The sequence below is a fragment of the Raphanus sativus genome, chromosome 8 (assembly GCF_000801105.2).
Source record: "Raphanus sativus cultivar WK10039 chromosome 8, ASM80110v3, whole genome shotgun sequence".
Lineage (NCBI taxonomy): Eukaryota > Viridiplantae > Streptophyta > Magnoliopsida > Brassicales > Brassicaceae > Raphanus > Raphanus sativus.
Genome location: NC_079518.1, coordinates 5,028,396 through 5,052,445, shown reverse-complemented (window position 1 = coordinate 5,052,445; position 24,050 = coordinate 5,028,396). Strand labels below are relative to the sequence as shown.

The following is a 24,050-nucleotide window of genomic DNA, read 5'->3' as shown; positions in this document are numbered from 1 at the left end:
TGCAGTTGGAATTACATTGTGACAAACAAGCATGTTGATGGTTGGGATGATCCACGTCTTTTGACACTTGCTGGTCTGAGACGGAGGGGAGTGACTCCTACTGCGATCAATGCTTTTGTACGAGGAATGGGAATTACCAGAAGGTTTGCTTATCTATATCACAAGTTCGTCGTAATTTGGCATTATCTTAATCATATTCATTGAATCGGTTCCCTGTTATTATATATTGAAGTGATGGTAGCATGATACACGTGAGTCGTCTTGAGCATCATATCAGAGAAGAGTTGACTAAAACAGCACCCCGCACTATGGTGGTACTTAATCCTCTTAAGGTGGTCATCACCAATTTGGAATCAGACAAGGTTATGGAGCTTGATGCCAAAAGGTGGCCTGATGCTCAGAACGACGATCCCTCTGCATTCTACAAGGTGAACTAGTAATCTACATGTAGTTAGAACATTTTGTTCTGTTTTCCTGATCTTTCTTTTTGGGATTTGTTGATCTAGGTTCCGTTCTCTAGAGTTGTATACATTGATCAATCCGACTTCAGAATGAAGGATTCAAAAGACTACTATGGACTCGCCCCTGGTAAATCAGTCTTGCTAAGGTATATGGAACTGACATTAACTCTTTGGCTTTTGAATATGTGATTAATCTGTTGTGACTAAATGTGCTTCCTCCCGTTTGGCAGATACGGGTTCCCTGTCAAGTGCACCAACGTTGTCTTTGCTGATGACAATGAAACAATTCATGAGATTCATGCAGAGTATGACCCTGAGAAAAAGACAAAGCCAAAGGTTATTTTCTTTAAACCATCATTATTAAAATTTCAGCAACTGGAGTGTCTCTTATTAGCCTGTCCCTTTTTTCCTGCAGGGTGTTCTACACTGGGTTGCTGAATCTTCCCCAGGAAAGGAGCCCATAAAGATCGAAGTCCGGTTATTTGAGAAACTCTTCAACTACGAGGCATTTATGACTTTCTAGCCTTTTGTTCTAGTTACAAAGGATTCTTCCCTGATCTAAATAGTTACTATTTAATCATATAACAGGACCCAGCTAAACTCAAAGATAAGTGGCTCACTGACATTAACCCAAACTCCAAAGTGGTGGTTTCTGATGCCTATGCTGTATCAATCCTTAAAGATGCTGTGGTCGGGGACAGATTCCAGTTCGAGAGGCTAGGTATTATTCCTTTTCATGATCATAAAAAAAATGCTTTCGATTCTCCAAGTTGTAATTCTATCTTTAAACCGCCAGTTTTAACCACAACTTTTGCGACGCATTATAGGTTATTTTGCGGTGGACAAGGACTCTGAGCCTGGGAAGCTTGTGTTTAACCGGACGGTCACACTCAGAGGCGGCTACCGGAAAGGTGGGAAGTAGAATTCTCCACCCCATATTAACCACTTTGTTGTTCAAAACTTTATAAGACAGTAAATTCTAACTTTGTTTTTTTTATGCGCACCTTGTGCAACACAGTTAAGATATGGTTTTGTTGACTTTGTTTCTAAGTGAATGGAACTAGTTAGTCCTTGGATAATCCGTTTACCAAATCCATAATAGAAAGGTAAACAACTCAATAACACAACCTCTGCTTCAAGATAAGTTTGGTGGGGCAGGACAAAGAGTGAAAAATAGAGAAACACATTTTTTTTTGATAACTCAAATAGAGAAACACATGGAATGAAGAAAGGAACAACAAGGGATGGAGAACAGTTATGATTTCCAAAATTTATAAAGTTATTTATGGCAAATCGTGCCCATCAGTTTTCTTTTTCCGGAAATCCATTGGTGATTAATTGAAAGATATTTTTATTTAGAGACCGAAGTTGAGATGGTGTTAGAACATCCCCATTGGAAGATGTTAAAGAAAGTTCACACGGATTCCAAAACAAAAAATCAATATATTAATATTCTTTCTGTGTTGTCTGAGTTCAGTAGAATTAACTTGTATCTTAACTGTTATGCGGGTTCCATGACACGTGGTGATCCGCTATAGGTTCGAATATTAATTTTTTTTCTTTTTTTTTTAAGAAAAAGTCAAACGAAAAAAAAAAAATATAAAAACACATTGGGAATCGAAATAGGAGAGGTTTACCAATGGGAATGTTTTTACTAAGTTCAAGACCATATTATCAAAAACAAAACAACAAATTGAATTGCGAATTAGTAATGAACTTTAGAGATTAAGATTTACTGAAAGAAAACACGTTCCGAATACCAAAATAGACAAAGTAACAGAATGCTAGTTGTACCATTTACACGTGCATGCAAAGACTAGTAAAATTTCCTAAAGACATGTTTATTGCAAAATTCTTAAAAATTAATCTTAATTTTTTAGTTAAAGTTAAAAAAAAGTTTTGTAGATTACGCTAAGAATCTCACTTTAAAAACTCTGCAATAAACATGGAGTCATGTAAAATTTTGAAAAGGTTGGAATGAATGCTAGTTTTTTTTAATAGGCTTTGAGTTCTCCCATAGAATTAGAAAGCTTTGTATCTCTAATATTTCTGACATGTTTTCTAATTGTTTAGAATATAAATATGAGTACAGGACTAAACTCTTCCAGACCTAACTGAGATGCTTCAGATTTGAAAATTTGTTTAAATAGCACACCCTCTAACAAATATAGTTACATTATTTTTTTTTTGTCGCACTGAAAAGGCTATTAGACCTATTGGCGTTGTATAATGAAAAACGAAGCATAATTAATGTGAAAGTGAGATAATCCCAACTAGAACTATAAGTAATTGGATAGTTGCCTCATTATTGATGTAAGAAAATGGAAAGTGGTGAAGCCAATCTTAACGATAGAGATGGGCTTGGATTTTTCTGCCTCGTCGCAATCATATTGATGTCGTGCCATCAAAGTCAAAATTTAAATATTAATATATAGATTGACCCTTTAATTATAGTATACTTCCGTTTAATGAATGTCACTGACACATTTTTCACACATGCTAACAAAATAATTAAAAATCATTTATGTCTTTATTTATTTAATCAATAGTATTTTAGATAAATAAATTTATTTATAAGACAGTGCATTTTATAACTAACATTGAGTTAAAAGTAAATATAAATTATATTAAAATTATAGAATGACATTTTTTATGAAACAAGAAAATATGTTAATGTGATATTTATTTAGAAACAAAGGGAATACATTTTTTTATAATTCTAATGAAATTTTTGTCAACTAATAATAAAAATTGTGAAATTCAAAATTTTTATTGTATTTTCTAAAGTTCTATTAGTTTTAAAATATAAGAGATATAAAATTACAAAATTGTGCATTTATAACCAAATTTTAATATATATTATTTAAAAGTGTAAAAATTCTATTTTGAAACAAATAAATTATTATTTAATTTGTTTCGGAGAATCGGATGGTCCTGTGCACCTATAATAACTTTTAAAGTTTTATTTTGTTAAAGAAAACATTAAAAATTTGTTGGATTATATGGTAAATGTTAGAGCATCTTTAATGGAATAAGTAAGGGAATATAGTTTAGATATGAAAAATTAATAAAATAATGTAAGATGTGAAGTTTAGTAATAATTAGTAGTGGGATAAGTGGGAGGATATAGAACTTGTATCTTAATAATTATATAATTTAATAATGTTAAAAACATATAATAATTTTTATAACATTAAAAATAATTTTTAAATTGAAAACATAAAAAAGTAATACTAAATTTTATTTGAAAATAAAAAGATACCCAATATACAATTTCAACTTATTATGAAAAAAAATGAAACATAGAAATGAAAAACATAAAAAGAAACAAACATATTAATTAAAGTACACAAACATTTTATTTAATGAATACAAAATTCACCAAAATACTTCTTGCATAGTAACCAAAAAACACATCTTTCATTAGTTTTTCATTTTTTCCTTTTATTATATTCCTATAAGATGTGTTGAAATATTGCAATAAAGATGCTCTTAGCCTTTTCTCCCATGAAAACCTAAGTTCAACTCTCCATTGTGCTGTATTTTCTTTTATTATTCATAGTGCACCCATAACATAAATCTCCTAGATTCTCCCCTGCCGAAAACCAGATTCAGTTATATGACATCAATGCTCCTCTTTGTGGGAGTTTAGACTCGTAATCCAATAAAAAAAAATTAGTTTTTTCATTTGTGCTTATTTTTCAACCGGCCGAATCTACTGTTAGGCCACAATTATTCAGTTGCGGATTAATACTTTGAGAGCCATACATAATGCCAGAAGAACGATCTTTTGTTGAAAAGTGTTTGGTTTTCTAGTTTTATTATTCAGATTTTGACTCAGATATTTACAAGTTGTACAGTTTAAAAATTACAATACATGGACAACAAATACTACAAGATTGAGACATAACTCCTAGAACCATGCATGCTGCTATTCAAGGAAGATAGAAAGTTAGGGTTTTGGGATTAAAAGATGCGCTACTTGTAACATACTCAGGAGTTAGGACTAAACGAAATCAAATATTGTAACTATTTTAGTTGATATAATCCCCTATATATTAAAGGAGAAGCATTTTTAAGGCTTTCCTTAAACGATTTTGGTGAGAATGTATGAGAAGGCTCGGATCCACGTGTCACTCTGTGAGGGAGTTTAAGAAAAACGGATCATTTAATTCTTTGCTTTGTTTCCTTATTTGATTCCATTACAAGAAACGTAACCAATTTTTATTTCATTCATGCGCGAACTGTTTGTACATTCGTTTTGTGCTGCGTTGACGTTAAACGTTTAGAAACAACTACATTTCCAACTTATGGTTTGAATCCCCATCTCAGCATGTGGATAAAATCGTACAAAACTCACCACCACGAAGCAGAAACACTTTGAAGCATTACCTCTCGACGATGGAAGGATCCGAGTCATCGTTCTCTCCCTTCGAGTCTTGCCGTCTTCTGTCGCGTGTTCTTGACCTCGAGATCGATGAGGCAGCCCTTAGTAGAGGTGTCAATTGGGCTGTCCATGTCCATTTGGGCTGTCCAAATGGACACACCAGTCCAAATGGACATTATTTTTTTTAAGCCCAAATTGTACCAGACCATATTGTCCAAACCAAATTGGCCCATTCCAAATGGGCTTTCCGCATGGCCCAATTAAAAAATCAGTTTTAAAATAAAAAAATCATTTTTTACATAATTTCATTATGTTTTGTAAAATTCAAAAGCATATCTACGATTTTTGCGAGAAAACATGATTTTTATGGTTTGGGTGAGAAATCTCGATTTTACGGTTTGGCGAAAAAATTCGATTTTACGGTTTTGACGGGAAAACTCGATTTATGGTTTTGGCAGGAAAATTCGATTTTACGGTTTTGGCGGGAAATCTCGATTTTACAGTTTTGGCGGGAAAACTCGATTTACGGTTTTGGCGGGAAAACTCGATTTATGGTTTTGGCAGAAAATCCGATTTTACGGTTTTTGGCGGGGAAATCTCGATTTTACAGTTTTGGCGGGAAAACTCGATTTTACGGTTTTGGCGGGAAAACTCGATTTTACAGTTTTGGCGAAAAACTCGATTTTACGGTTTTAGCCAGAAAACTCGAAAACACAATTTTAGGATTTTGGCGGGAAATCTTTATTTTACGGTTTTGGCTGGAAATCTCAGTTTACAGTTCTGCCGGGAAAACTTGATTTATGATTTTGGAAAAAAAACTTGATTTTTTCCTCAAAATAAAAATCTTATGATTTTTATCTTTTGGCCGCCCATGTCCATTTGGGTTAAGCCCATTGAATTTGGGTCTAATTGGTTAAACTCAATTGGACATCTTTATTTGTTGGTCTATTTGGTTTAGTCCAAATGGGTTTGGACATGGGTGAACCATGGACATGATGTCCAATTTGACATCTCTAGCCCTTAGCGTAGACGAGGAGGACAAAAGTTAGGGAGAACATACAACTGGCTTGAACTTCAGTTGCGAAGGCCAAATCGGATGAGTTTGCTGTTTGCAAACAGAGAGAGCTAAGGGACGAGCAAACACGGAGAGCTAAGGGAGATCTAAGGGACGAGCAAACATCAGTCCCGAGTAACTATGGAAGATTGAGAGAAAGAAGAAAAGATTTGATACGCTTACGAAGAATAAACTTTATGTTTTTCATAGTCTCTACACTTATTTTTTGTTGTTCTATAGGTCGACTATAATTATCTACAATTTTCATGTTTTTGTAGAACCGAGCTGCTCGTGGAGCTGATGTTTATATCCATGTTTTTCGCAAGCATTACATATCGCAAGTTGTGATCAAACATTCAAAGGAAGTCGTGTATTTTGACAAGGCAAGTGGGTGAAACAATTGCTGCTATGGTGATTTGCTGCTATTCAAGAAAGTCTTGCATTCAGAGGCCAAAGGTACAATGTCGTTATAGCAAATAAACAAACTGAACTCAAACTACGCTTCCTACTTGAACTCAAACTAAGCTTCCTTCTCGACCACAGCTTCAAGTCTGTCTCTGTTGAATTTATGTGTTTCTTCTTTGCGGAAGTTTCATAACCGAAACAACAGCTTCAAATAATGTTTGTTCTCTTCTCTTTTTGTCAAATAAGGTTATAGAAAGAAGCTATATAGACGTACACTGCAAGAAAATCTTGAACTTCAGGTGAACTCGAGTTGATTTAGTTGAACTTCACGACATGGGTGGATTTTAGTTGAACTTCGTTGGCTTAGGATCACATTGCATGATAATAATATCGAGCAGATGCAGTAAAACACATTGGTTTGTTTCCCGTTTAAGTGGACGTTGTGCATGTAAATTTTTTTGTTAAATTTTATTTAAGACCCTTTTGGTTAGTAAATATTTTTATAACTAATAGTAACTTATACATTTTATTATATTCAAAAAGTAACTTAATATAGCATTTTTTTTAGTTTATATTACAATTTCAAGATTGTTTACGATTTCTATTGTTCGGAAAATTACATTCCAACTTTATTTTATATAATTTTCCTCTATTCACCTTTAATCATATTAAAAATTATAGGGGGTATTAAATAGTTTCTATTAATGTTTTCTCTACAGAGTTTTTCATATTGCCAATTTTTCATAGTTATTAAAAGTCAAATATTTACAGACTTGAAGGTGAAGACATATATATTTAATGCATTCAATATATTATACTTGGAGAAGCGTCAAACATTAATATATTAACCGTTTTATTAGATATACATAATATACATTTTACTTATCGTTGATCCAAATACTCGATTTGGAATCTAAATATTCGCATGTTTACATTTTTATCCATGTTTCCTTGAAGTTTTGTATATTGTTACTTGCAAAAGAAATAAACTTAAATACTTCATTGGATTGCTTTCTACCCAAGTTTACTAAATATTGCTCACATTTATATCGTCGATACCTAATCTCCTTTATATCTTATCAACTATATAAAGGGGTATAAGACCACCGATAATAGATCAGACATACAACTTCTCTTGCCGTTCTTTAAATCGTTTAACCTACCAAAATCATGTCTTCTTTCAGCAGTGTAACTGATCTCAAACCTTTCAAATCCATGTGGAAGATAAAGGTTAAGATCGTTCGTCTTTGGAAGCACTACTCCCCTGCAGGAGGATTAACAATGGAGATGGCCGTCGTCGATTCCAACGTGAGATCATCATTGTCTTTTTGTAGTTTTAATGCTATTTAAGTGGAAGATATGTTGTAACGATTTTTTATTGCCAATGTTCATTGCAGGGAATGAAAATTCATGCTTCCGTGAAGAAAGGAATTGGTGAATCGATTTGATCCCATTATGTTCCAGGGTGATTAAAAGATTCTCATCAACTTCTCAGTTGGTCACTCATATGGTTCGTACCGAACTACTAACCATCCATACAAGATTCTTTTCTTCAATATATAAATATTAAATTTAAGTTTCATATGCAAATTTAAATAACATTATTCTAAAAAGATAGATATTAAGAAAATTTAAATTTGACCGTAATTTATGCAATATTGAAAATAGAAAACTGATATACTCGATCATCATAACACATTTTAGTCTCGGTTAATATAAAAAGTTAGTATAAATTTATTCAAATTCTCATAACTAATTAAAATCACACATAAAATTTGAGATTTAATTGAAAAATATTATTAAACAAGTTTTTTAAATAATTAAAAAGAAAATCTAACCAATTACACAAGTTGTAAATTACTCTTAATAGATTTACTTTCACAAAATTTACTTCAATTACATCTTACTAAATACACAAGTTTAAAAAAAATCGAAATTTACTTTCTATAATATGCACAATGTCCTTCAATCTTTCATTACATAACATGTATGTAATATTTGTGACTAAAACATTTACCATTCTAATATCTATATTAGTTCGTTCACTCCGTGCAAGGCGCGGGTATCACCTAGTTTGTATAAATATTTACCATGTAAGCAGTTAAACTAAATTAGACGCTATTTTGGCAACTTATATAATATTAAATGTTACAAAAATAATTAATGTTTTTCCACGAACTTAGTAGTTAGTAGCTTTTTTTTCCGAATATCAGGAGGTTCGGGCCAAAGCTTGTAATCCTTCTAAGCTGTCGTATTTACGTTTTGTCTGGTAGCCTAATGATGCAAGAGCCTGTTGTGATCACTCGACGATCATTAATACAATTTCTTCTGTTTCAATTTGGCACCATACTTGTTACATTAAAAGGGATACTCAAAAGGTCCCGACATGTTAGATATATCTAACATTGAACATGGGTCCCACAAAATCTACTGCACAATGATAAATGGAAACCTAGGTACAAGTTCTCTTTGATCCTCACACGTTTCTTTCTCATTCTCACCAAGTCACACAATGCAAGGAGCAAATACCAAATCATTTAGAAAAAAATAAAAGTATTTTAGTAAAATATTGGTCACATTTTAATAATCTCTATCTATATAAACAATCACAACTCAGTTGCAGAATTTACAACTGTCTTAGAGAAAGGAAAAAGAAAAAAGAAAAACAAAGCTCGCAATAGAAATCATATTTTAGCTTGCGGTGTCTCTAATGGCACGGTATGAGCCACACAATTATAACATTGGTCTTAACCCTTTGTTAGCACATATTAACCAAAATCAAGAGCCAATAAATCTGGACTCACCAGTTTCTACTACTCCGTCTAGTTTCATCCTTTTCTCCAATGGAGCTTTAGTTGATGCCCATCACAACAATTCTCACTTCTCCCCAAATTTATTGCACGGTGAAGATTTTTTCTTCCTCTTTTTGTTTTTCTTGTGAAAATTCCGCCATTATATATATATATATATATATATATATTTAAACTTAATGAAGCTAGAAATGGCAGGTGATTTGGGAAGAAAAGCAAAAAAAAAGAGAGTGGGTCGAAGAGAAAAAGAAAGAGGTTGGAAGAGGAAGAATCCATTAATGAAGATGATATTGAGAAGCCCAGAGATGTTGTTCATGTTCGAGCTAAGAGGGGTCAAGCTACTGATAGCCACAGTTTGGCTGAAAGGGTATAACTCAACAAATATTTAAACCCAAACAAACTATAAATTCTTTTTTTTTTTGCTAAAAACAAACTATAAATTGGAAAAATTATATGAAAAAAAATTGGCATCTTTTGGATTCTTTTTGGAATGTAATAAGGTACGAAGAGAGAAGATAAATGAAAGGCTGAAATGCTTACAAGACCTTGTTCCCGGCTGCTACAAGGTAACTAAAAATCCAACAAACCCTTAACTTTTGTTTTAAAGAAAAAAAAAAAACAAAAATATTTGCGGAGAATCTACAAAATACCAATTTATGCTGTTACGTTTTAAATTTAATTACCACATACTTAAATGGAAATGTGTGATCAATTTCTTGAAAATCATAATCCCTTTCTAGGGATTAAAACATGTTTATGCCATATCTTTGAACTTGTGAATTAAGAGACAAAAATAAGATCCATATAATTTAAGATAAATATATACATAATTGCTTTTTTGCGGTCCATATTTTTAATACGGAAAATTAAAATTAAAATAGCAGAGGGTGTAATAGCGTCGCGAATGTAAATGAACAAATTGTTTTTTTTTTTTTGGAAAAATGTTCCTAACAAAGAATCTGTTTTAATAAAAAGTATAACAATGTATAACAAAGAATCTGTTCCTAATATTTGATGATACCTAATCCAAATGGCTTAAGTTTATTTATTGTTTTAATGAAAAGTTGGTGTTACAAAAAAAAACTAATCCAAATGACTTTATTTTCTGTAATGAAATTCAAACATGATGCAGACAATGGGTATGGCAGTGATGCTTGAAGTCATCATAGATTATGTTCGATCGCTGCAGAATCAAATCGAGGTTATGCCAGTGTTTAATTAATACATGATTTCACTCTTCAGAAATACAATTATCTTTTATAATAATAAATGATGATACTATTCAATAATTAAATGGTTTAATTCTGTTATGGTCTTGTGGCTTCAGTTCTTGTCCATGAAGCTCTCAGCGGCAAGTGCGTATTATGACCTTAATTCTTTGGATATTGAGCCAACGGATATATTTCAGGTAATTATCACATATGAAATGATTAGATATATAGTTTCATGGATTTATACTAATAGTAATTGTTGTAACAGGGAGGGAATATGTATAGGGCTGAAGAGATGGAAAGCATCATAAGAGAAAGTGTAGGAACACAGCCTCCGGATTTCAGTTCAACATTGCCCTTTTGATCATAAGAAAAACAATCATAAAAGTTATTCTATAATTGAACTCTATAAATAAAGACTTATCATATCAGTATACGTTTGTCATAAATGTATAACATTATGAAGCTTATGCATATATGTAACTTCAAAATAATGTATAGTAGAAGTTATGCTACTAGCTCCTCTTTGTTAGAGGAAGTATGTTTTTAAAGTCTTACTGGAAGGCTCCCCGTATTTTCCACGTGACTTCATAGCACCCTTGATTTCAGCTCCGGGCATAGAAGCATCATGTGTGCTCTCTAGTTTTCATGGCATCCTTACCTTTATCATTAACCTATCGTAGAGATTAGAGGATTTCTCTGCATCTCGTGTTGCCTTAGTGTAATGATTGCCTCTATCTATAGTACTATTCATTCCGGTTTGGCTGTTGTAGCAACCATACTTTTGGCTTCTTTTAAAATGTCCACATTGCGATTCATTGGATACTTCAACCTTTGATTAACTTCATGTTTTCTATGGGTACAAAACTAGTTCATGATCACAAGCATATATTTAAATGATTTTGTTTGAGAAAATCCACAAACAAACTGAAAAAACAAAAAACTAGAATCTGACTTTTTGAAGATTTGATATATTTTTAATAAACTTCTCTTGTCTAATGATTGTTATACTTCCTTAAAACAAACATTTTGTCTTAGGAAGACACTTAGATGAAGAAGCCTTTCTAAGTTTTACCGTAATATATTTGAAGAAAAAAAACAATTTTTTTTTGAAAATGTTCTTTATTCTTCAATAATAGTGTTCATAACTGTAACAGGAGAAGCGGCAAATCTAAGGTTGAATGTGATATAAGCTACAACTCTCAGCTACACAACAACATCCAAGGATGTGACCTTTTCATCTTTTAGTTGTGTACTGTCTTTTTATGAATTGAACTTTTTTATCACCTATAACAACAAAACAAAAGGAATTTCTTTAATGTATATTAGTATTTTTTTTTTTGAACACAGAAAATGTACATTAGTATATTACCCACACTTTATAAAAACTGTTTTACGTAGTAGCTTTAGACAATCATATTATTGCACTTCCCCACAAAACTTGTTTGAAATTATCCATCTTACCAAAATGTAAGCGCCACCAAAAGTAGCATTTGTTATGTACCAAAGATCTAAATCAACAATGACTCAATTCATTGATAATGATATATGAGGATAGTTTTTAGAAGTGTTGATAGATCGTTGGTTTGGTACAATGTACGCTTGTGTGGTAGTTAAGGTGTGTTTGTTTGGCGTTATTGCGCTGAAACTGGCAACGGTTTTTTTTTTTTTTAATCTTGGGTTTAGTTTTCAACTTTTCATTCCCTTTGTTCCATACATGTTTTGAGAAAATGGTTTAGTTGATTTGAGAAGTTTTGTTAGTTCGGTTTTTGTTTGAGAGGTAAACATGTCTACTATATAGTAATCAACAATCAAAATGCCTTTTCACATTTTACCAGATAATATATATATCAGCTATATCCATACAAGAAACTCACATTCCTGGTTTTCTTGCAACAAAGCACAACTAAGTGCAAAATAAGTTCTGTTGCAGAAGAAGAAAGTTCACTAAAACTTTAAATTCTTTTTTCCGAAAGAAGTAAATTGAGACATTACAAGTCAGTTATTCACACCTAATTATGGTGAATTTCCAGCAGAAACAGCAAGCGAAGATCTCTTAACGAATCTTCCTTTCATGCGAGGTCTTATCTCTGCATACTGTTTACGTACCTCGTACCTTATCTTCTTCGTAAACAATCTCTTCCTCCTCTTTTCTCTGTACCTCGAAACACTAGCTTCTCTTCCTCCATCCCCAACCCCACTTGAGGGTAAACATCCACCAACGTTACGCTTCTTATGACTTCCTCCTCCATTTCCCACCTAAACACACACAGTTTAAAAGTTAGCTCGTGTGGATACAACGTCTAACTTGGACCTAAGGTAACACATAAACAACATGAAGTAGTCTACTCGATAATTTAACATAGCTATTAAAGAAAAACTCACTTTCGATATATAAGAGTTTCTATCAGTGTTGAGTTGGCATATCAAACTCTTGGATCATCATCTAGTAAGGTCTAAGAGGCGATAGATTCAACTCACATTGAGTGGGTCTTCATTTAGAGAAGATTAATTTAAAATGGTTTGAAAAATGTACGGACCTTCAAGACTCAGATCCTCTTAAGATATTAAAATAATGAGTTTCTAGCTATAACTTACCATAGAAACAGCTGGCGAACCGGTGATGCCTATATCAGGTGGCCCTCCTGATGTCCACGGTAGACCTTGGCCTCCCCAAGTTGATATCACCAGGTCGTAGTCTAAATTCAACATTAGAACATTCTTTTGCTCCTCCTCTTTCACCTCAACACATTCACCACTACTTTCAACATTCTTTATTGCATCTTCTTCGTATGTGTTTTGTGAATAGAAACCAAAGTTCAGATCAAACGGCATCGTTGTTCCATCCCGATCATTGTCTTTTTTTACTTTAAACATTTCTGTATTAGATAATCCTAGTTCCTCCATAGTATAATACTCTGTGTCTAAGCCGCGACCGAGTAGTGTCTCCACGTCAGCAGCGAAGTCCTCAAGCTCCATGTCGGTCGGTAAAAAACCATTTAGACAACTCTCGGCGTTGTCTTTGTCCACCTCCTGATCATCACTTCTCATCATAGGCACTTTGATCTTCGGCTCAACCACCGTTGGATCAACAACCGGCACTTGACAGATCATCAGCTGCTCCTCAACATCGGAGCTGTCCGTCTGATCCTCCGCACTAATCTCCGGCACCAAACCATGAAAAGTCGGCGAATTGTTGTTCCTCTTACCACCAGATCCACGTGGAGTCCTAGGTTTACGAGTGAACCATTGGTGCCACGTTGCAGCTTCTTGCAGAGGAGAGGTACTGTTCTTCAAACGAACTCGGTCGTGGCGGCGAGCGAGAGCATTCGCCGAGTGGACCGAAGTGTCGCAAGATTGGCAAAGAAAAGCATCGTCCGCGGCGCAGAACCAGTGTGCCTGCTTCTTCGAGCAGTTGTCACATGCCCTCGCCGTCTTAGCTCTAACAGCATTCGCTAAACTTTTCATATTAATAACGAAACGAAAATTAAAAAAAAAAAAATCAACAAAGACAGAGGAGCACGAAGGACTTGACTTTCGAGTTGAACTTGCAAAAAGTTAGTGTACTAGAATATTGGGCGTTTGAGATTGAGAGGTCATGTCCCGCATGAAAGTGCGTTCTCTTTGTGTCAGAGGATTATTTTATGCGCTTTTTAAGTGGTTATGTCTTCATTTGGGACCCACCTCCAAGTCTTAGCTCGATTTTGATTGGTCGACTTTTGAAGCTAATCCTTGTAGAAGTGTTTTAATTGGTTAGCTTCTTTATCCCCAATGGATTTCTTGTGTGGTCCCCATCTCGACGGTTTCCTTCCTCGTTATTTTCTCTCTCTATAGTCGCTTTTGTTTGTTGAAGACTTTTTGTGGTTTTTGTAGTTATTGTTTTTTCTATAAAACTGGTTTGTTTTAAAGGTTTTTGTTATTTCTTTCTTTTTTGGGTAGCAATAATTTTGACCCAGTTGTTTATATTCTTAAACAAACAAAAAAAGGGTAAATGAACAAATTTCTTTAGAGGACACTTACAAAAGAATAATAAGCAAAACAGACATTCCTTTGGAAAACTTTCAAATTAGAATTTTATTTTATTATGAAGAGAGAAAAACCTTGAATACCTTGAATAAAGAAATAACAAAAACCAAAACACCCATGTTTGGGTAGTACAAACTAGTTAAATATACCAAATCAAAATTAGTTTCTAGCTTTGAGCACTATTTAGACCAACATATTTTGTAGACAAACTACTGCAGCTGGTGTTTTTAGATTAATAGAATATTCAAGATCAGAAAATTCAATCATACCAGGAAATAATTATATTTTTATTTCCTGGTATTTACAAAGACATAATTATTTTTATTACATTTGGTGGTAGTATATGGTATGTGTGAAGCAGTTCACTACCAATTGGTAGATTAGCACCGCCGGAGATTGACATTCACATCAATTATCATATATATATGAGGCTGATTTTGAAGGCTCATGATCCAAATCAAAATCCTTACTCACCTTAAAATTACACGGTTTGGTTTGGATGCAACCTACTGATTATTTTTTGTTACAAATATGTAAATTTCATTATTAGGTGATGTAAAGTTGATACAACAAGCTCACTGTATTCCAGTCTGCTAAAAAACAAATTTGAGTCTAAGAGCCTAAGAGCAAAGTGAAGAACCTACTGAATTTTTAGTTTTCATTTTTCATCCAACAATTTTGATAAATGAATGAGTGATTTAGGGCTCATAGTTCATTGATTATTTAAAACTTGCTTCTGGTGAAGTTATGTCTTTGTAACTGGTTTAGAATCTCCACTATAAAGACATTATTTAGGTCGTTAAAGTTGCTATAAAAAGACGACTGGAAGTTCTTCACTTCACTTCTTTTTTATTTTGCTTCTTGTTTTGGAGTTTTGGACTTGAACTTTGAATGTATGAATGCGCTGGAGAATTTTTTTATGGTCAACATTTTACTTTTCATCAAAAGGGGCCTGATTAGAAGAAAGCAGAGCACAGAGAGGAGAATCTAGTACATAAGCAGGTCTTTGCAAGGGACTCTGTTGGCCCATTAGAAAGCGATTGATGAAACACATGAAACAATGGAAGAAGAGATAAGTAAATCAGATGGGTAAACGTGAGTAGGCGTAGATTCGAATCTAGGTTCCTTAGTGACACTTGGGACGCCATACACCACCCGACCACCCGCATGTGGTTTTTGGACATGAAACTTATCATGCGAGTTTATTGATTGCATTACATTTAACATTTAGATGTCTATGGTGATCACCTTAAATACATGAGACGGCGACATGTGCATGACATCTGTTTGGGAAGATGAAAAAGGTGGATTTGTTTCTAGAATTGACAGAAGCAAAAGATAGGTTGAAGATTTTTAAAGCCGATCTAACTGGTGGAGAGAAGCTTTGATGAGAAAGTCAACGCTGTTGATGGAGAATATACTCCACTTCGCCTCTCGGGGGAGTGCTGCTAGCCATTGCATCAAATTATATTTACGAGTGTGAACTAAATTTATGAAGTACTCCAAAAGTGATGATTATAAATAAACAAATTATATTTTTCTTGTACGTTTTATTTTAAAAACGTTTCGTCTGTAGTTAAATTAATTAAGTGTTTTCTTTTTGAATTACCATGATAAGAAAATATTCAGAAACATGAGTCACGCAATGTATTATTCAAACTGAATTTGGCAAAAACTTTTCGTCTGTAGTTAAATTAATTAATTGTTTTCTTTTTGAATTACCATGATAACAAAATATCCAGAAACATGAGTCATGCAATGTATTATTCAAACTAAATTTGGTAAAAAATTTCTTTTGTTTTACCAAAAAGATAATTATATTCAAACTGAAAGTAGATGCATGTATATTTTTATATTGTGAAAATCGAAAATAAATTAAAAAACTGGACTTGCATCATCATAATAGGAGCCATAGCACAACACGAGTCAATATAAAATAATTATATATCAGATCAGAGAATCAACGTGAGCAACCAATCAATCAGTGTGTATTTGCTTATATACAAAAAGAACTCTAACCGTTTAAATAAATATTTTTATTAGGCCCAGTAAGCACTGTGCATCTCTGTGATCTAAGAAGAAGAAGAAGAAGAAGAGAGATCAATCAAAATGACTAGCAAATCGGAGCTGTTCGGAGACCAAACCAGAGAAGAAGCCCTCCTCTCCCGTAAACCCTTCTCAGATTTCGGCGGCGGCTTCAACGACGACTCGAGCGTCTTCCTCGATGACGACGACGATCATCGCCGATCAAAGTTCCGGTGTTTCCGCTTCTTCTCCGACGGGATCGTCGCCTCCTGGATGGCCGTACACGACGCCGCTGCTAAATTGCACGAGATGGGTCGCTCCGATCGACGGAAAGTTTACTTCTCCGTCAAGATGGGGATGGCTCTCGCGCTCTGTTCATTCGTTATTTACCTCAAAGAGCCGCTCGCTGACGCTAGCAAGTATGCTGTTTGGGCTATACTTACCGTTGTCGTCGTCTTCGAGTATAGCATAGGTACTACTGGGTCGTCCTTGTTCGATTCAATTTTCTTAAAGTTTGAATTTTTATTATGCTCAGAGGGTTAAAAATCTCATTTTGATCTGTTATGGTTAATGGGTTTCGGATGATTAGAGTTCTGTTCACATCAAGTCTGCTGCTTGCTTGATCTCTGATCATGTTTCCTGGCTTATACTCTGTTTTGTGTAGTAGGAGCAACGTCTGTTAAAGTTTGAATTTTTATTCTGTTCAGAGGGTTAAAAATCTCATTTTGATCTGCTATGGTTAATGGGTTTTGAATGATTATAATTACATTCACATAAATTATGCTGCTCGCTTGATCTTTGATCTGATATTATCCTCTGGCTTATACTCTGTTTTGTGTAGAAGCAACATATCTGTTAAATTTTGAATTTTTATTCTGTTCAGAGAATTAAAAATCTCATTTTGATCTGTTCTGGTTAATGAGTTTTGAGTGATTAGGATTATATTCACTTCAAATCTGCTGCTTGTTTGATCTCTGATCTGATCTTGTCTTCTGGCTATACTCTGTTTTTGAAGGAGCAACATTGGTGAAAGGATTCAATAGAGCTATAGGTACATTCTCTGCAGGAGGACTTGCTCTTGGGATAGCTAGACTCTCTGTTTTAGCTGGAGACTTCGAGGAAGAAGTCATTATCATCAGTATCTTCCTTGCAGGTTGCACCATCGACCAAATCTATCAATCCATGTTATATGATTTAACCCTTTTAATGTATTAGTAAACGCTTTTCTCTTTTCAATTTCTATCAGGTTTCTGTGCAAGTTATCTGAAACTCTACCCAGCAATGAAGTCGTATGAATATGCATTCAGAGTGTTTCTGCTGACCTTCTGCATCGTTCTTGTGTCTGGAAACAACACCAGAGAGTTTTTCAGCACGGCTTATTACAGGTTTCTGCTGATTCTGGTCGGTGCAAGTATCTGTCTGGGTGTGAACATATTTATACTCCCGATTTGGGCTGGAGAAGACCTTCATAAACTAGTGGTTAAGAATTTCAAGAGTGTGGCTAATTCCCTAGAAGGTAAGAAAAAGAGTACATGGCTGTGTCTCTTTGGGGGGTTTTGGCTGATTTTTGTTTGTACTTTTCAGGATGTGTTAATGGGTACTTGCAATGTGTTGAATACGAGAGGATTCCTTCCAAGATTCTCACGTACCAAGCTTCAGATGACCCTTTGTACAGTGGATACAGGTCTGTAGTCCAATCTACAAGCCAAGAAGATTCTCTGGTGTGTGTTTCCATAGAGTAACTTTTGCACTAGATAGCAGCTTCAAAAGAACTTACATTATAATTATATTTTAATATATTTTTTTGCAGCTTGATTTTGCAGTATGGGAGCCTCCACATGGACCTTATAGGAGTTTCCATCATCCATGGGCAAACTATGTCAAACTTAGTGGTGCCGTTAGGCATTGCGCTTTCATGGTCATGGCTATGCACGGCTGCATTCTTTCAGAAATTCAGGTTAACTCCTTTTTGAAAGACATATGCTCAATACTCTCTCTTTCTATTTGATGTTAATTTGTGTGTGTGTGTGTGTGATTTGTGCAGGCAGCACCAGAGAAAAGACAGGCTTTCCGTCAGGAACTTCAGAGAGTTGGAAACGAAGGAGCCAAAGTCTTGAGGTTGTTTGGAGAAAAAGTGGAGAAAATGGAGAAGCTAAACCAAGGGAACATTCTGAAGGAAGTTCAACGAGCAGCAGAGGAACTTCAGATGAAGATAGACAGCAACTCTTTCCTTCTCGTCAACTCGGAAAGCTGGGCTGCTATGAAAGAGAAAGCAGATGCTGAACAAGCGCAACAAAACTATCACGAAGAAGCCAGAGACGAGGAAGAGAACAAAGTGATCCAATCTCTCAGCCAGATTTGGGACGCTAACAACAACAACAACAACAACCTCAACCATCATCATCAGAGTCCACATACTGGTAATGATTCTCGGCTTTGGAGGTCAACGGAGAGTATGATGATGTTTAGGAACCGAGAACACTGGCCGAGCGTCTCATTCATAGGCGGGTCTACGATCAATGAGATAGAATCCAAAGTATATGAGAGTGCAAGTTCCTTGTCGCTGGCCACATTTGCGTCTCTTCTTATCGAGTTTGTTGCAAGGCTACAGAATGTGGTCAACGCGTTTGAGGAGCTTAGCACCAAAGCCGATTTCAAAGAGCCAGATAGTGAGACAGAGAAGAACAACATAGTTAAAGATGGATTTTGGACAAGACTAAGGAGCTGCTTTAGCTCCAGGGATTAGCAGAGGCAGTTTGCAGTTTAACCATGAGGTGCATAGTTTTGATTTGTATAGAGACAATTTGATGTAGTTCTTTTGTTGTTGTCTTGACATGAGATGCTAATTCCATTTTTGGAAAGTTATAAAGGTGAACTTGAAGTTTTGTTGTCTGATGGTTGTTTGTTGAAATACAAATTTCACTTTCAACTGGATCATTTAGTGTAAGCTGGTGTCCAATCATATCTTAGATTTTTTGTTTCTTTCTCAAAAGAACTGATTAATGGGCTATTCGTTTCACCTTTAATATGAGTTATCTAGATGGAGATTAGAGATGAGAATATTGTTTGTTTAGATATAAAAATTACAAGGCATCTAGATGATTTATTTGGATGAGTTTTAAATTTTAGTCTTAATTTGGAGAATCAGCTGCCTAATCCAAATTGAATCATCCGAATGGTGATGGTTTTATCAAAATGATATAGTATCTATTATATTTTTGAGACAATTGACAAATTCCAAAAAAAAAATTAATATTATTGTGTCATTCGCAAAAATGATAAAACCGCAAAAAATACATTTTTCCTCCAAAACCACAAAAACAGGAAATTCTCGTTTACCACCCCTAAACTAAAATATTTTTTCCGTCTTGAAATAAGTTTTTAATTCCATTTTTTGGAAAGTTATACAACTGAGCTTGAAGTTTTGTTGTCTGATGTTTGTTTTTTTTATAAAATACAATTTGCACTCAGTTGGATCATTTACTGCAATGATGTTGTTCAATAATAAGTTTTTTAGAATTTTCTTTTCTTGTCCAAAAAAATTGATTAAACGCTCTTGTCAAAAAATACAGCTGTGAAAGCAATGAAAGATGTTTTGGAATATGTTTACTCATGGTGACAATGTTTATACAGAGGAGGATTGGACTAATCAACTACACTTCCAAGATGATCCAAAGTTTTTAAATCCAATAAAATCAGACGTTTAATTTTTTTGACATATTATGAAGCATAAGAAAAGCCCAATAAGCTTATATACGGCCCAAGAAGACCTTAATATTAACTTATTTAACTAAAACATTTCCTTTTCTTTTGTTGTCCTTTTTTTTTCTTCTTCTCCTCGCAATTCCTCTTCGGAATCTGAAGCACTTTCCTCTCGTTCGTTAGAGACGCCTTGTTGATCGGGTAAGATGATATCCAGATCTTTACGCCTCCACCTCCGATTCACATTCCCTTTAGTCTCCCAACGCCTGAATCTGGTGGTGTTTACCAGTCTCGATTTATTTTTTGCAATCGAGATCCAAAGTCTCTTTCTTTTAACCTGATTCATTTCTCTATTGCTTGATCTCTAATAACAACTCTAACCTCTCTGAAAATTTACACTAGTAACGATAAATTACTTTACCTTTTTACTTTTTTTTCAAGGAATGATTTTTAACCAATCATCTTCATTTCATTTGCAGTGAGATAAAGGATGGCCATGGTGGATGAACCCTTGTACCCCATCGCTCTTCTCATCGACGAGCTCAAAAACGATGACATCCAGCTCCGTCTGAACTCTATCCGCCGTTTATCTACAATCGCTCGTGCCCTCGGAGAGGAGCGTACTAGGAAAGAGCTGATCCCCTTTCTGAGTGAGAACAGTGACGACGACGATGAGGTCCTCCTCGCCATGGCTGAGGAGCTGGGAGTTTTCATCCCCTTCGTCGGTGGGATTGAGCATGCTCATGTGCTCCTCCCTCCTCTCGAATCTCTCTGCACCGTCGAGGAGACATCCGTGAGAGAGAAAGCTGTGGACTCTCTTTGTAAGATCGGTTCTCAGATGAAGGAGAGTGACCTTGTCGACTCCTTTGTCCCTCTTGCCAAGGTTTGGCATTTATACTACTTCTCGAGATCTTGAGGAAAGGTTTAATTTTTATTTTTTTTATGTAGAGGCTTGCGGCTGGTGAGTGGTTTGCGGCGAGGGTTTCGGCATGTGGTTTGTTTCATGTTGCTTACCAAGGTTGTACCGATGTGTTGAAGACGGAGTTGCGGTCTAGTTATGGTCAGTTGTGCCAAGATGATATGCCTATGGTGCGGAGAGCTGCTGCGTCTAACCTGGGGAAGTTTGCTACGACTGTGGAGTCGACGTTTTTGAATGCTGAGATCATGACTATGTTCGATGGTCTTACTAAAGATGGTACTTTTACACACAGCTTGAATTATATGGTTACAATGCCTCATCACTTAATGTGGTTACATTTGAAACTAATAAGCAGGAGTTGATATTTACATCTTTAGAAATGTTTTGTTTCTTATCCATGCTAATATATATTTTAAAATTTTAATCTTCATTGCAGAGCAGGATTCTGTTAGACTTTTGGCTGTGGAAGGCTGTGCAGCTCTTGGAAAGTTGTTGGAACCTCAGGAATGTGTTGCACGCATTTTACCTGTTATTGTTAATTTCTCTCAGGTGAATTGAGCTTTTGCTTTTGCTTTTTTTTTTTTTTGCATTTGTGGCTACTGCGTTCCTTGTTTTCTTCGGTAAAAAAATGTAGTTCTTGTTGTTTTTGACGCTATATGGTTTGTTTTATGAGAGCAGGATAAATCATGGAGGGTGCGCTACATGGTTGCTAATCAACTATACGAACTTTGCGAGGCAGTGGGTCCTGATTGCACCAAGTATGTACCGTGTGGGGGTCATACAGCATTTAATGTTTTTTTCTCATACATATTAGAGCCTTGGATGGTAGCTTTATGTTTGTACATGTATCTTTTTTTTGACACAAGGTTTATACTGCTATATCTGTAGGACGGATTTGGTTCCTGCATATGTGAGATTGCTACGTGACAATGAGGCTGAAGTGCGAATAGCAGCAGCGGGAAAAGTGACTAAGTTCTGTCAGCTTTTGAATCCAGAGCTTGCCATCCAGCACATCCTTCCTTGTGTGAAGGTACATTCTATCTGCTATGAATGTCCTCAAATTCCATACAAGCGGGTTGTTTGATGGTCTCCTTATATACTGATTCCAACATGTCTGCAGGAATTATCATCTGATTCTTCTCAACATGTCCGCTCTGCTCTAGCTTCAGTAATAATGGGAATGGCTCCTATCCTTGGCAAGGTATATGACTAATGATAGCCAACATTTTTCACTACTTTCTGTGGTTTAATTTACTCTTATTGTTTCCATTAACATACTAAAATCTTACTTAAATACAGGATTCAACGATTGAGCATCTGCTACCAATTTTTCTTTCCCTTTTGAAAGATGAATTTCCTGATGTACGCCTCAACATCATAAGCAAGCTAGACCAAGTCAACCAGGTCTGCTGCATATCCCTCTTCATGTGACTTTAAGTTTCAGCTACTTATATTGCTTCTTTGGTTTCAACTGGTTGCTGAATATCTTTTACGGCAGGTTATTGGAATTGATCTGCTATCACAGTCCTTGTTGCCTGCGATTGTTGAGCTTGCTGAGGATCGGCACTGGAGAGTCCGACTTGCTATAATTGAGTATGTTCCTCTGTTGGCTAGCCAGTTAGGTATAGGGTTCTTCGATGACAAGCTCGGAGCCCTTTGCATGCAATGGATGCAAGACAAGGTTTATCTTGAATCCTTAATTTTGGGATCTTTGATATTAGCATATAAGTTCTCATCCATTTGTGTGCACTCTGGATATTGACGTTGTTCTCCTCTACTTCTTCAGGTCTACTCTATCCGTGAAGCCGCAGCAAACAACCTAAAGCGTCTTGCAGAGGAGTTTGGTTCTGAATGGGCAATGCAGCACATAGTTCCCCAGGTTTTATTTTTTATGCGTCTCATACTATAACCTTCTTAACCTATGGCTCTGATCTCTGTCCTTGGTCAATTTTTCTCTGGAAATCGCTAAAGCTCTTGACCTGTTTCGTGTAAACAGGTGTTGGACATGGTCAACAATCCGCACTACCTACATAGGATGATGGCTCTACGTGCAATCTCTCTCATGGCTCCTGTAATGGGATCAGAAATCACGTGCTCTAAGTTTCTTCCTGTGGTGGTTGAGGCATCCAAAGACAGGTAAGACCGATAGAGATATAAGAGTTTGAGTTTAGCAAACTCCTTCAAGAACACGTCCTAGTTTCTTAACATGTTGTTGCAACATATCTAATATCTGCAGAGTTCCAAACATCAAGTTCAATGTTGCTAAGCTTCTGCAATCCCTCATCCCCATAGTCGACCAATCAGTAAGATGAGATATTATTAAACATGACTCAATTATATCTAAAGACATGATGGAGATTGTTTGAACTTGAATGTACTTTTGCTGTGTTTGGTAAATTTGGTAGGTGGTGGACAAAACAATCCGTCAGTGTTTGGTGGACCTGAGCGAGGACCCTGATGTCGATGTTCGCTATTTTGCAAACCAAGCGCTTCGTTCCATTGATGCTGCCGCAGTGGCGCAATCCTGAATGTTTCAATGTTTTTAACGATAAATAATCTTCAATCCTGAATATTTTTTCGTCAAGTTTCTCACTATATGTGTTCTCTTCTTTGATTTGTTTGTCTAAAACGCCATTTTGGTTGATGGTTATGAACTGCATTTGTCATATTTTAGTAAAATTTGTTTTCATTTGTTACGTTTTCTTGTGTTCAAAGCTGTGTTTCCAATATTTCCATCTTCTTAGTTTACACTAATGCCAAAAGATATTGGGGGAATTTTTGGCAATTTCTCATGATATTGAAACTAGAATTACAACTGAAAGTCCTTAATTGTATTTAGACGATTACTACACCTAGACCATCTTGCATCTAAATAGTTCCACCACTTTTGAGGTTTACTTGATATTGTTGGAGTACAGAGGGCTTTAAGCACACATAGTATACTACTTTCCGCATTTGATCTGTATAACAACAATCCCTGAATTACAATCTGTTGATAATACTGTGGTAATTACCTTAAGAGTTCCCTTCACCACAATCAAATTCAACTT

At 35.2% G+C, this 24,050-nt stretch overlaps 4 protein-coding genes and 1 pseudogene across 4 annotated transcripts; 4 read left to right on the top strand and 1 right to left on the bottom strand.

The window, feature by feature from the left end:
• Positions 1 to 365: 365 nt before the first annotated feature.
• LOC108819766 (glutamine--tRNA ligase, cytoplasmic) lies at positions 366 to 984 on the top strand. Its single transcript, XM_056992432.1, has 4 exons — positions 366 to 428; positions 507 to 607; positions 692 to 797; positions 877 to 984. Exons 1-4 carry the CDS (start codon positions 366 to 368, stop codon positions 982 to 984), a joined length of 378 nt encoding a protein of 125 aa, XP_056848412.1.
• An 8,014-nt stretch (positions 985 to 8,998) lies between these two features.
• LOC130498655 (transcription factor bHLH75-like) lies at positions 8,999 to 10,979 on the top strand (annotated as a pseudogene).
• A 1,150-nt stretch (positions 10,980 to 12,129) lies between these two features.
• On the bottom strand, positions 12,130 to 13,843 carry LOC130498668 (zinc finger protein CONSTANS-LIKE 16-like). Its single transcript, XM_056992219.1, has 2 exons — positions 12,927 to 13,843; positions 12,130 to 12,587 (listed from the first exon to the last, which is right to left on the bottom strand). Exons 1-2 carry the CDS (start codon positions 13,794 to 13,796, stop codon positions 12,345 to 12,347), a joined length of 1,113 nt encoding a protein of 370 aa, XP_056848199.1. The 5' UTR covers positions 13,797 to 13,843; the 3' UTR covers positions 12,130 to 12,344.
• A 2,497-nt stretch (positions 13,844 to 16,340) lies between these two features.
• On the top strand, positions 16,341 to 19,272 carry LOC108818995 (aluminum-activated malate transporter 4). The gene is made up of 6 exons (XM_018591976.2): positions 16,341 to 16,851; positions 17,395 to 17,532; positions 17,626 to 17,895; positions 17,964 to 18,100; positions 18,190 to 18,336; positions 18,424 to 19,272. The coding sequence occupies exons 1-6, from the start codon at positions 16,464 to 16,466 to the stop codon at positions 19,123 to 19,125; spliced, it is 1,782 nt and encodes a 593-aa protein (XP_018447478.2). The 5' UTR covers positions 16,341 to 16,463; the 3' UTR covers positions 19,126 to 19,272.
• A 900-nt stretch (positions 19,273 to 20,172) lies between these two features.
• On the top strand, positions 20,173 to 23,696 carry LOC108822856 (serine/threonine-protein phosphatase 2A 65 kDa regulatory subunit A alpha isoform). The gene is made up of 13 exons (XM_018596043.2): positions 20,173 to 20,282; positions 20,561 to 20,964; positions 21,030 to 21,276; positions 21,437 to 21,549; positions 21,679 to 21,758; positions 21,889 to 22,030; positions 22,121 to 22,201; positions 22,300 to 22,404; positions 22,499 to 22,681; positions 22,787 to 22,879; positions 22,997 to 23,136; positions 23,237 to 23,303; positions 23,406 to 23,696. Exons 2-13 carry the CDS (start codon positions 20,572 to 20,574, stop codon positions 23,526 to 23,528), a joined length of 1,767 nt encoding a protein of 588 aa, XP_018451545.1. The 5' UTR covers positions 20,173 to 20,282; positions 20,561 to 20,571; the 3' UTR covers positions 23,529 to 23,696.
• The last annotated feature ends 354 nt before the right edge of the window (positions 23,697 to 24,050 follow it).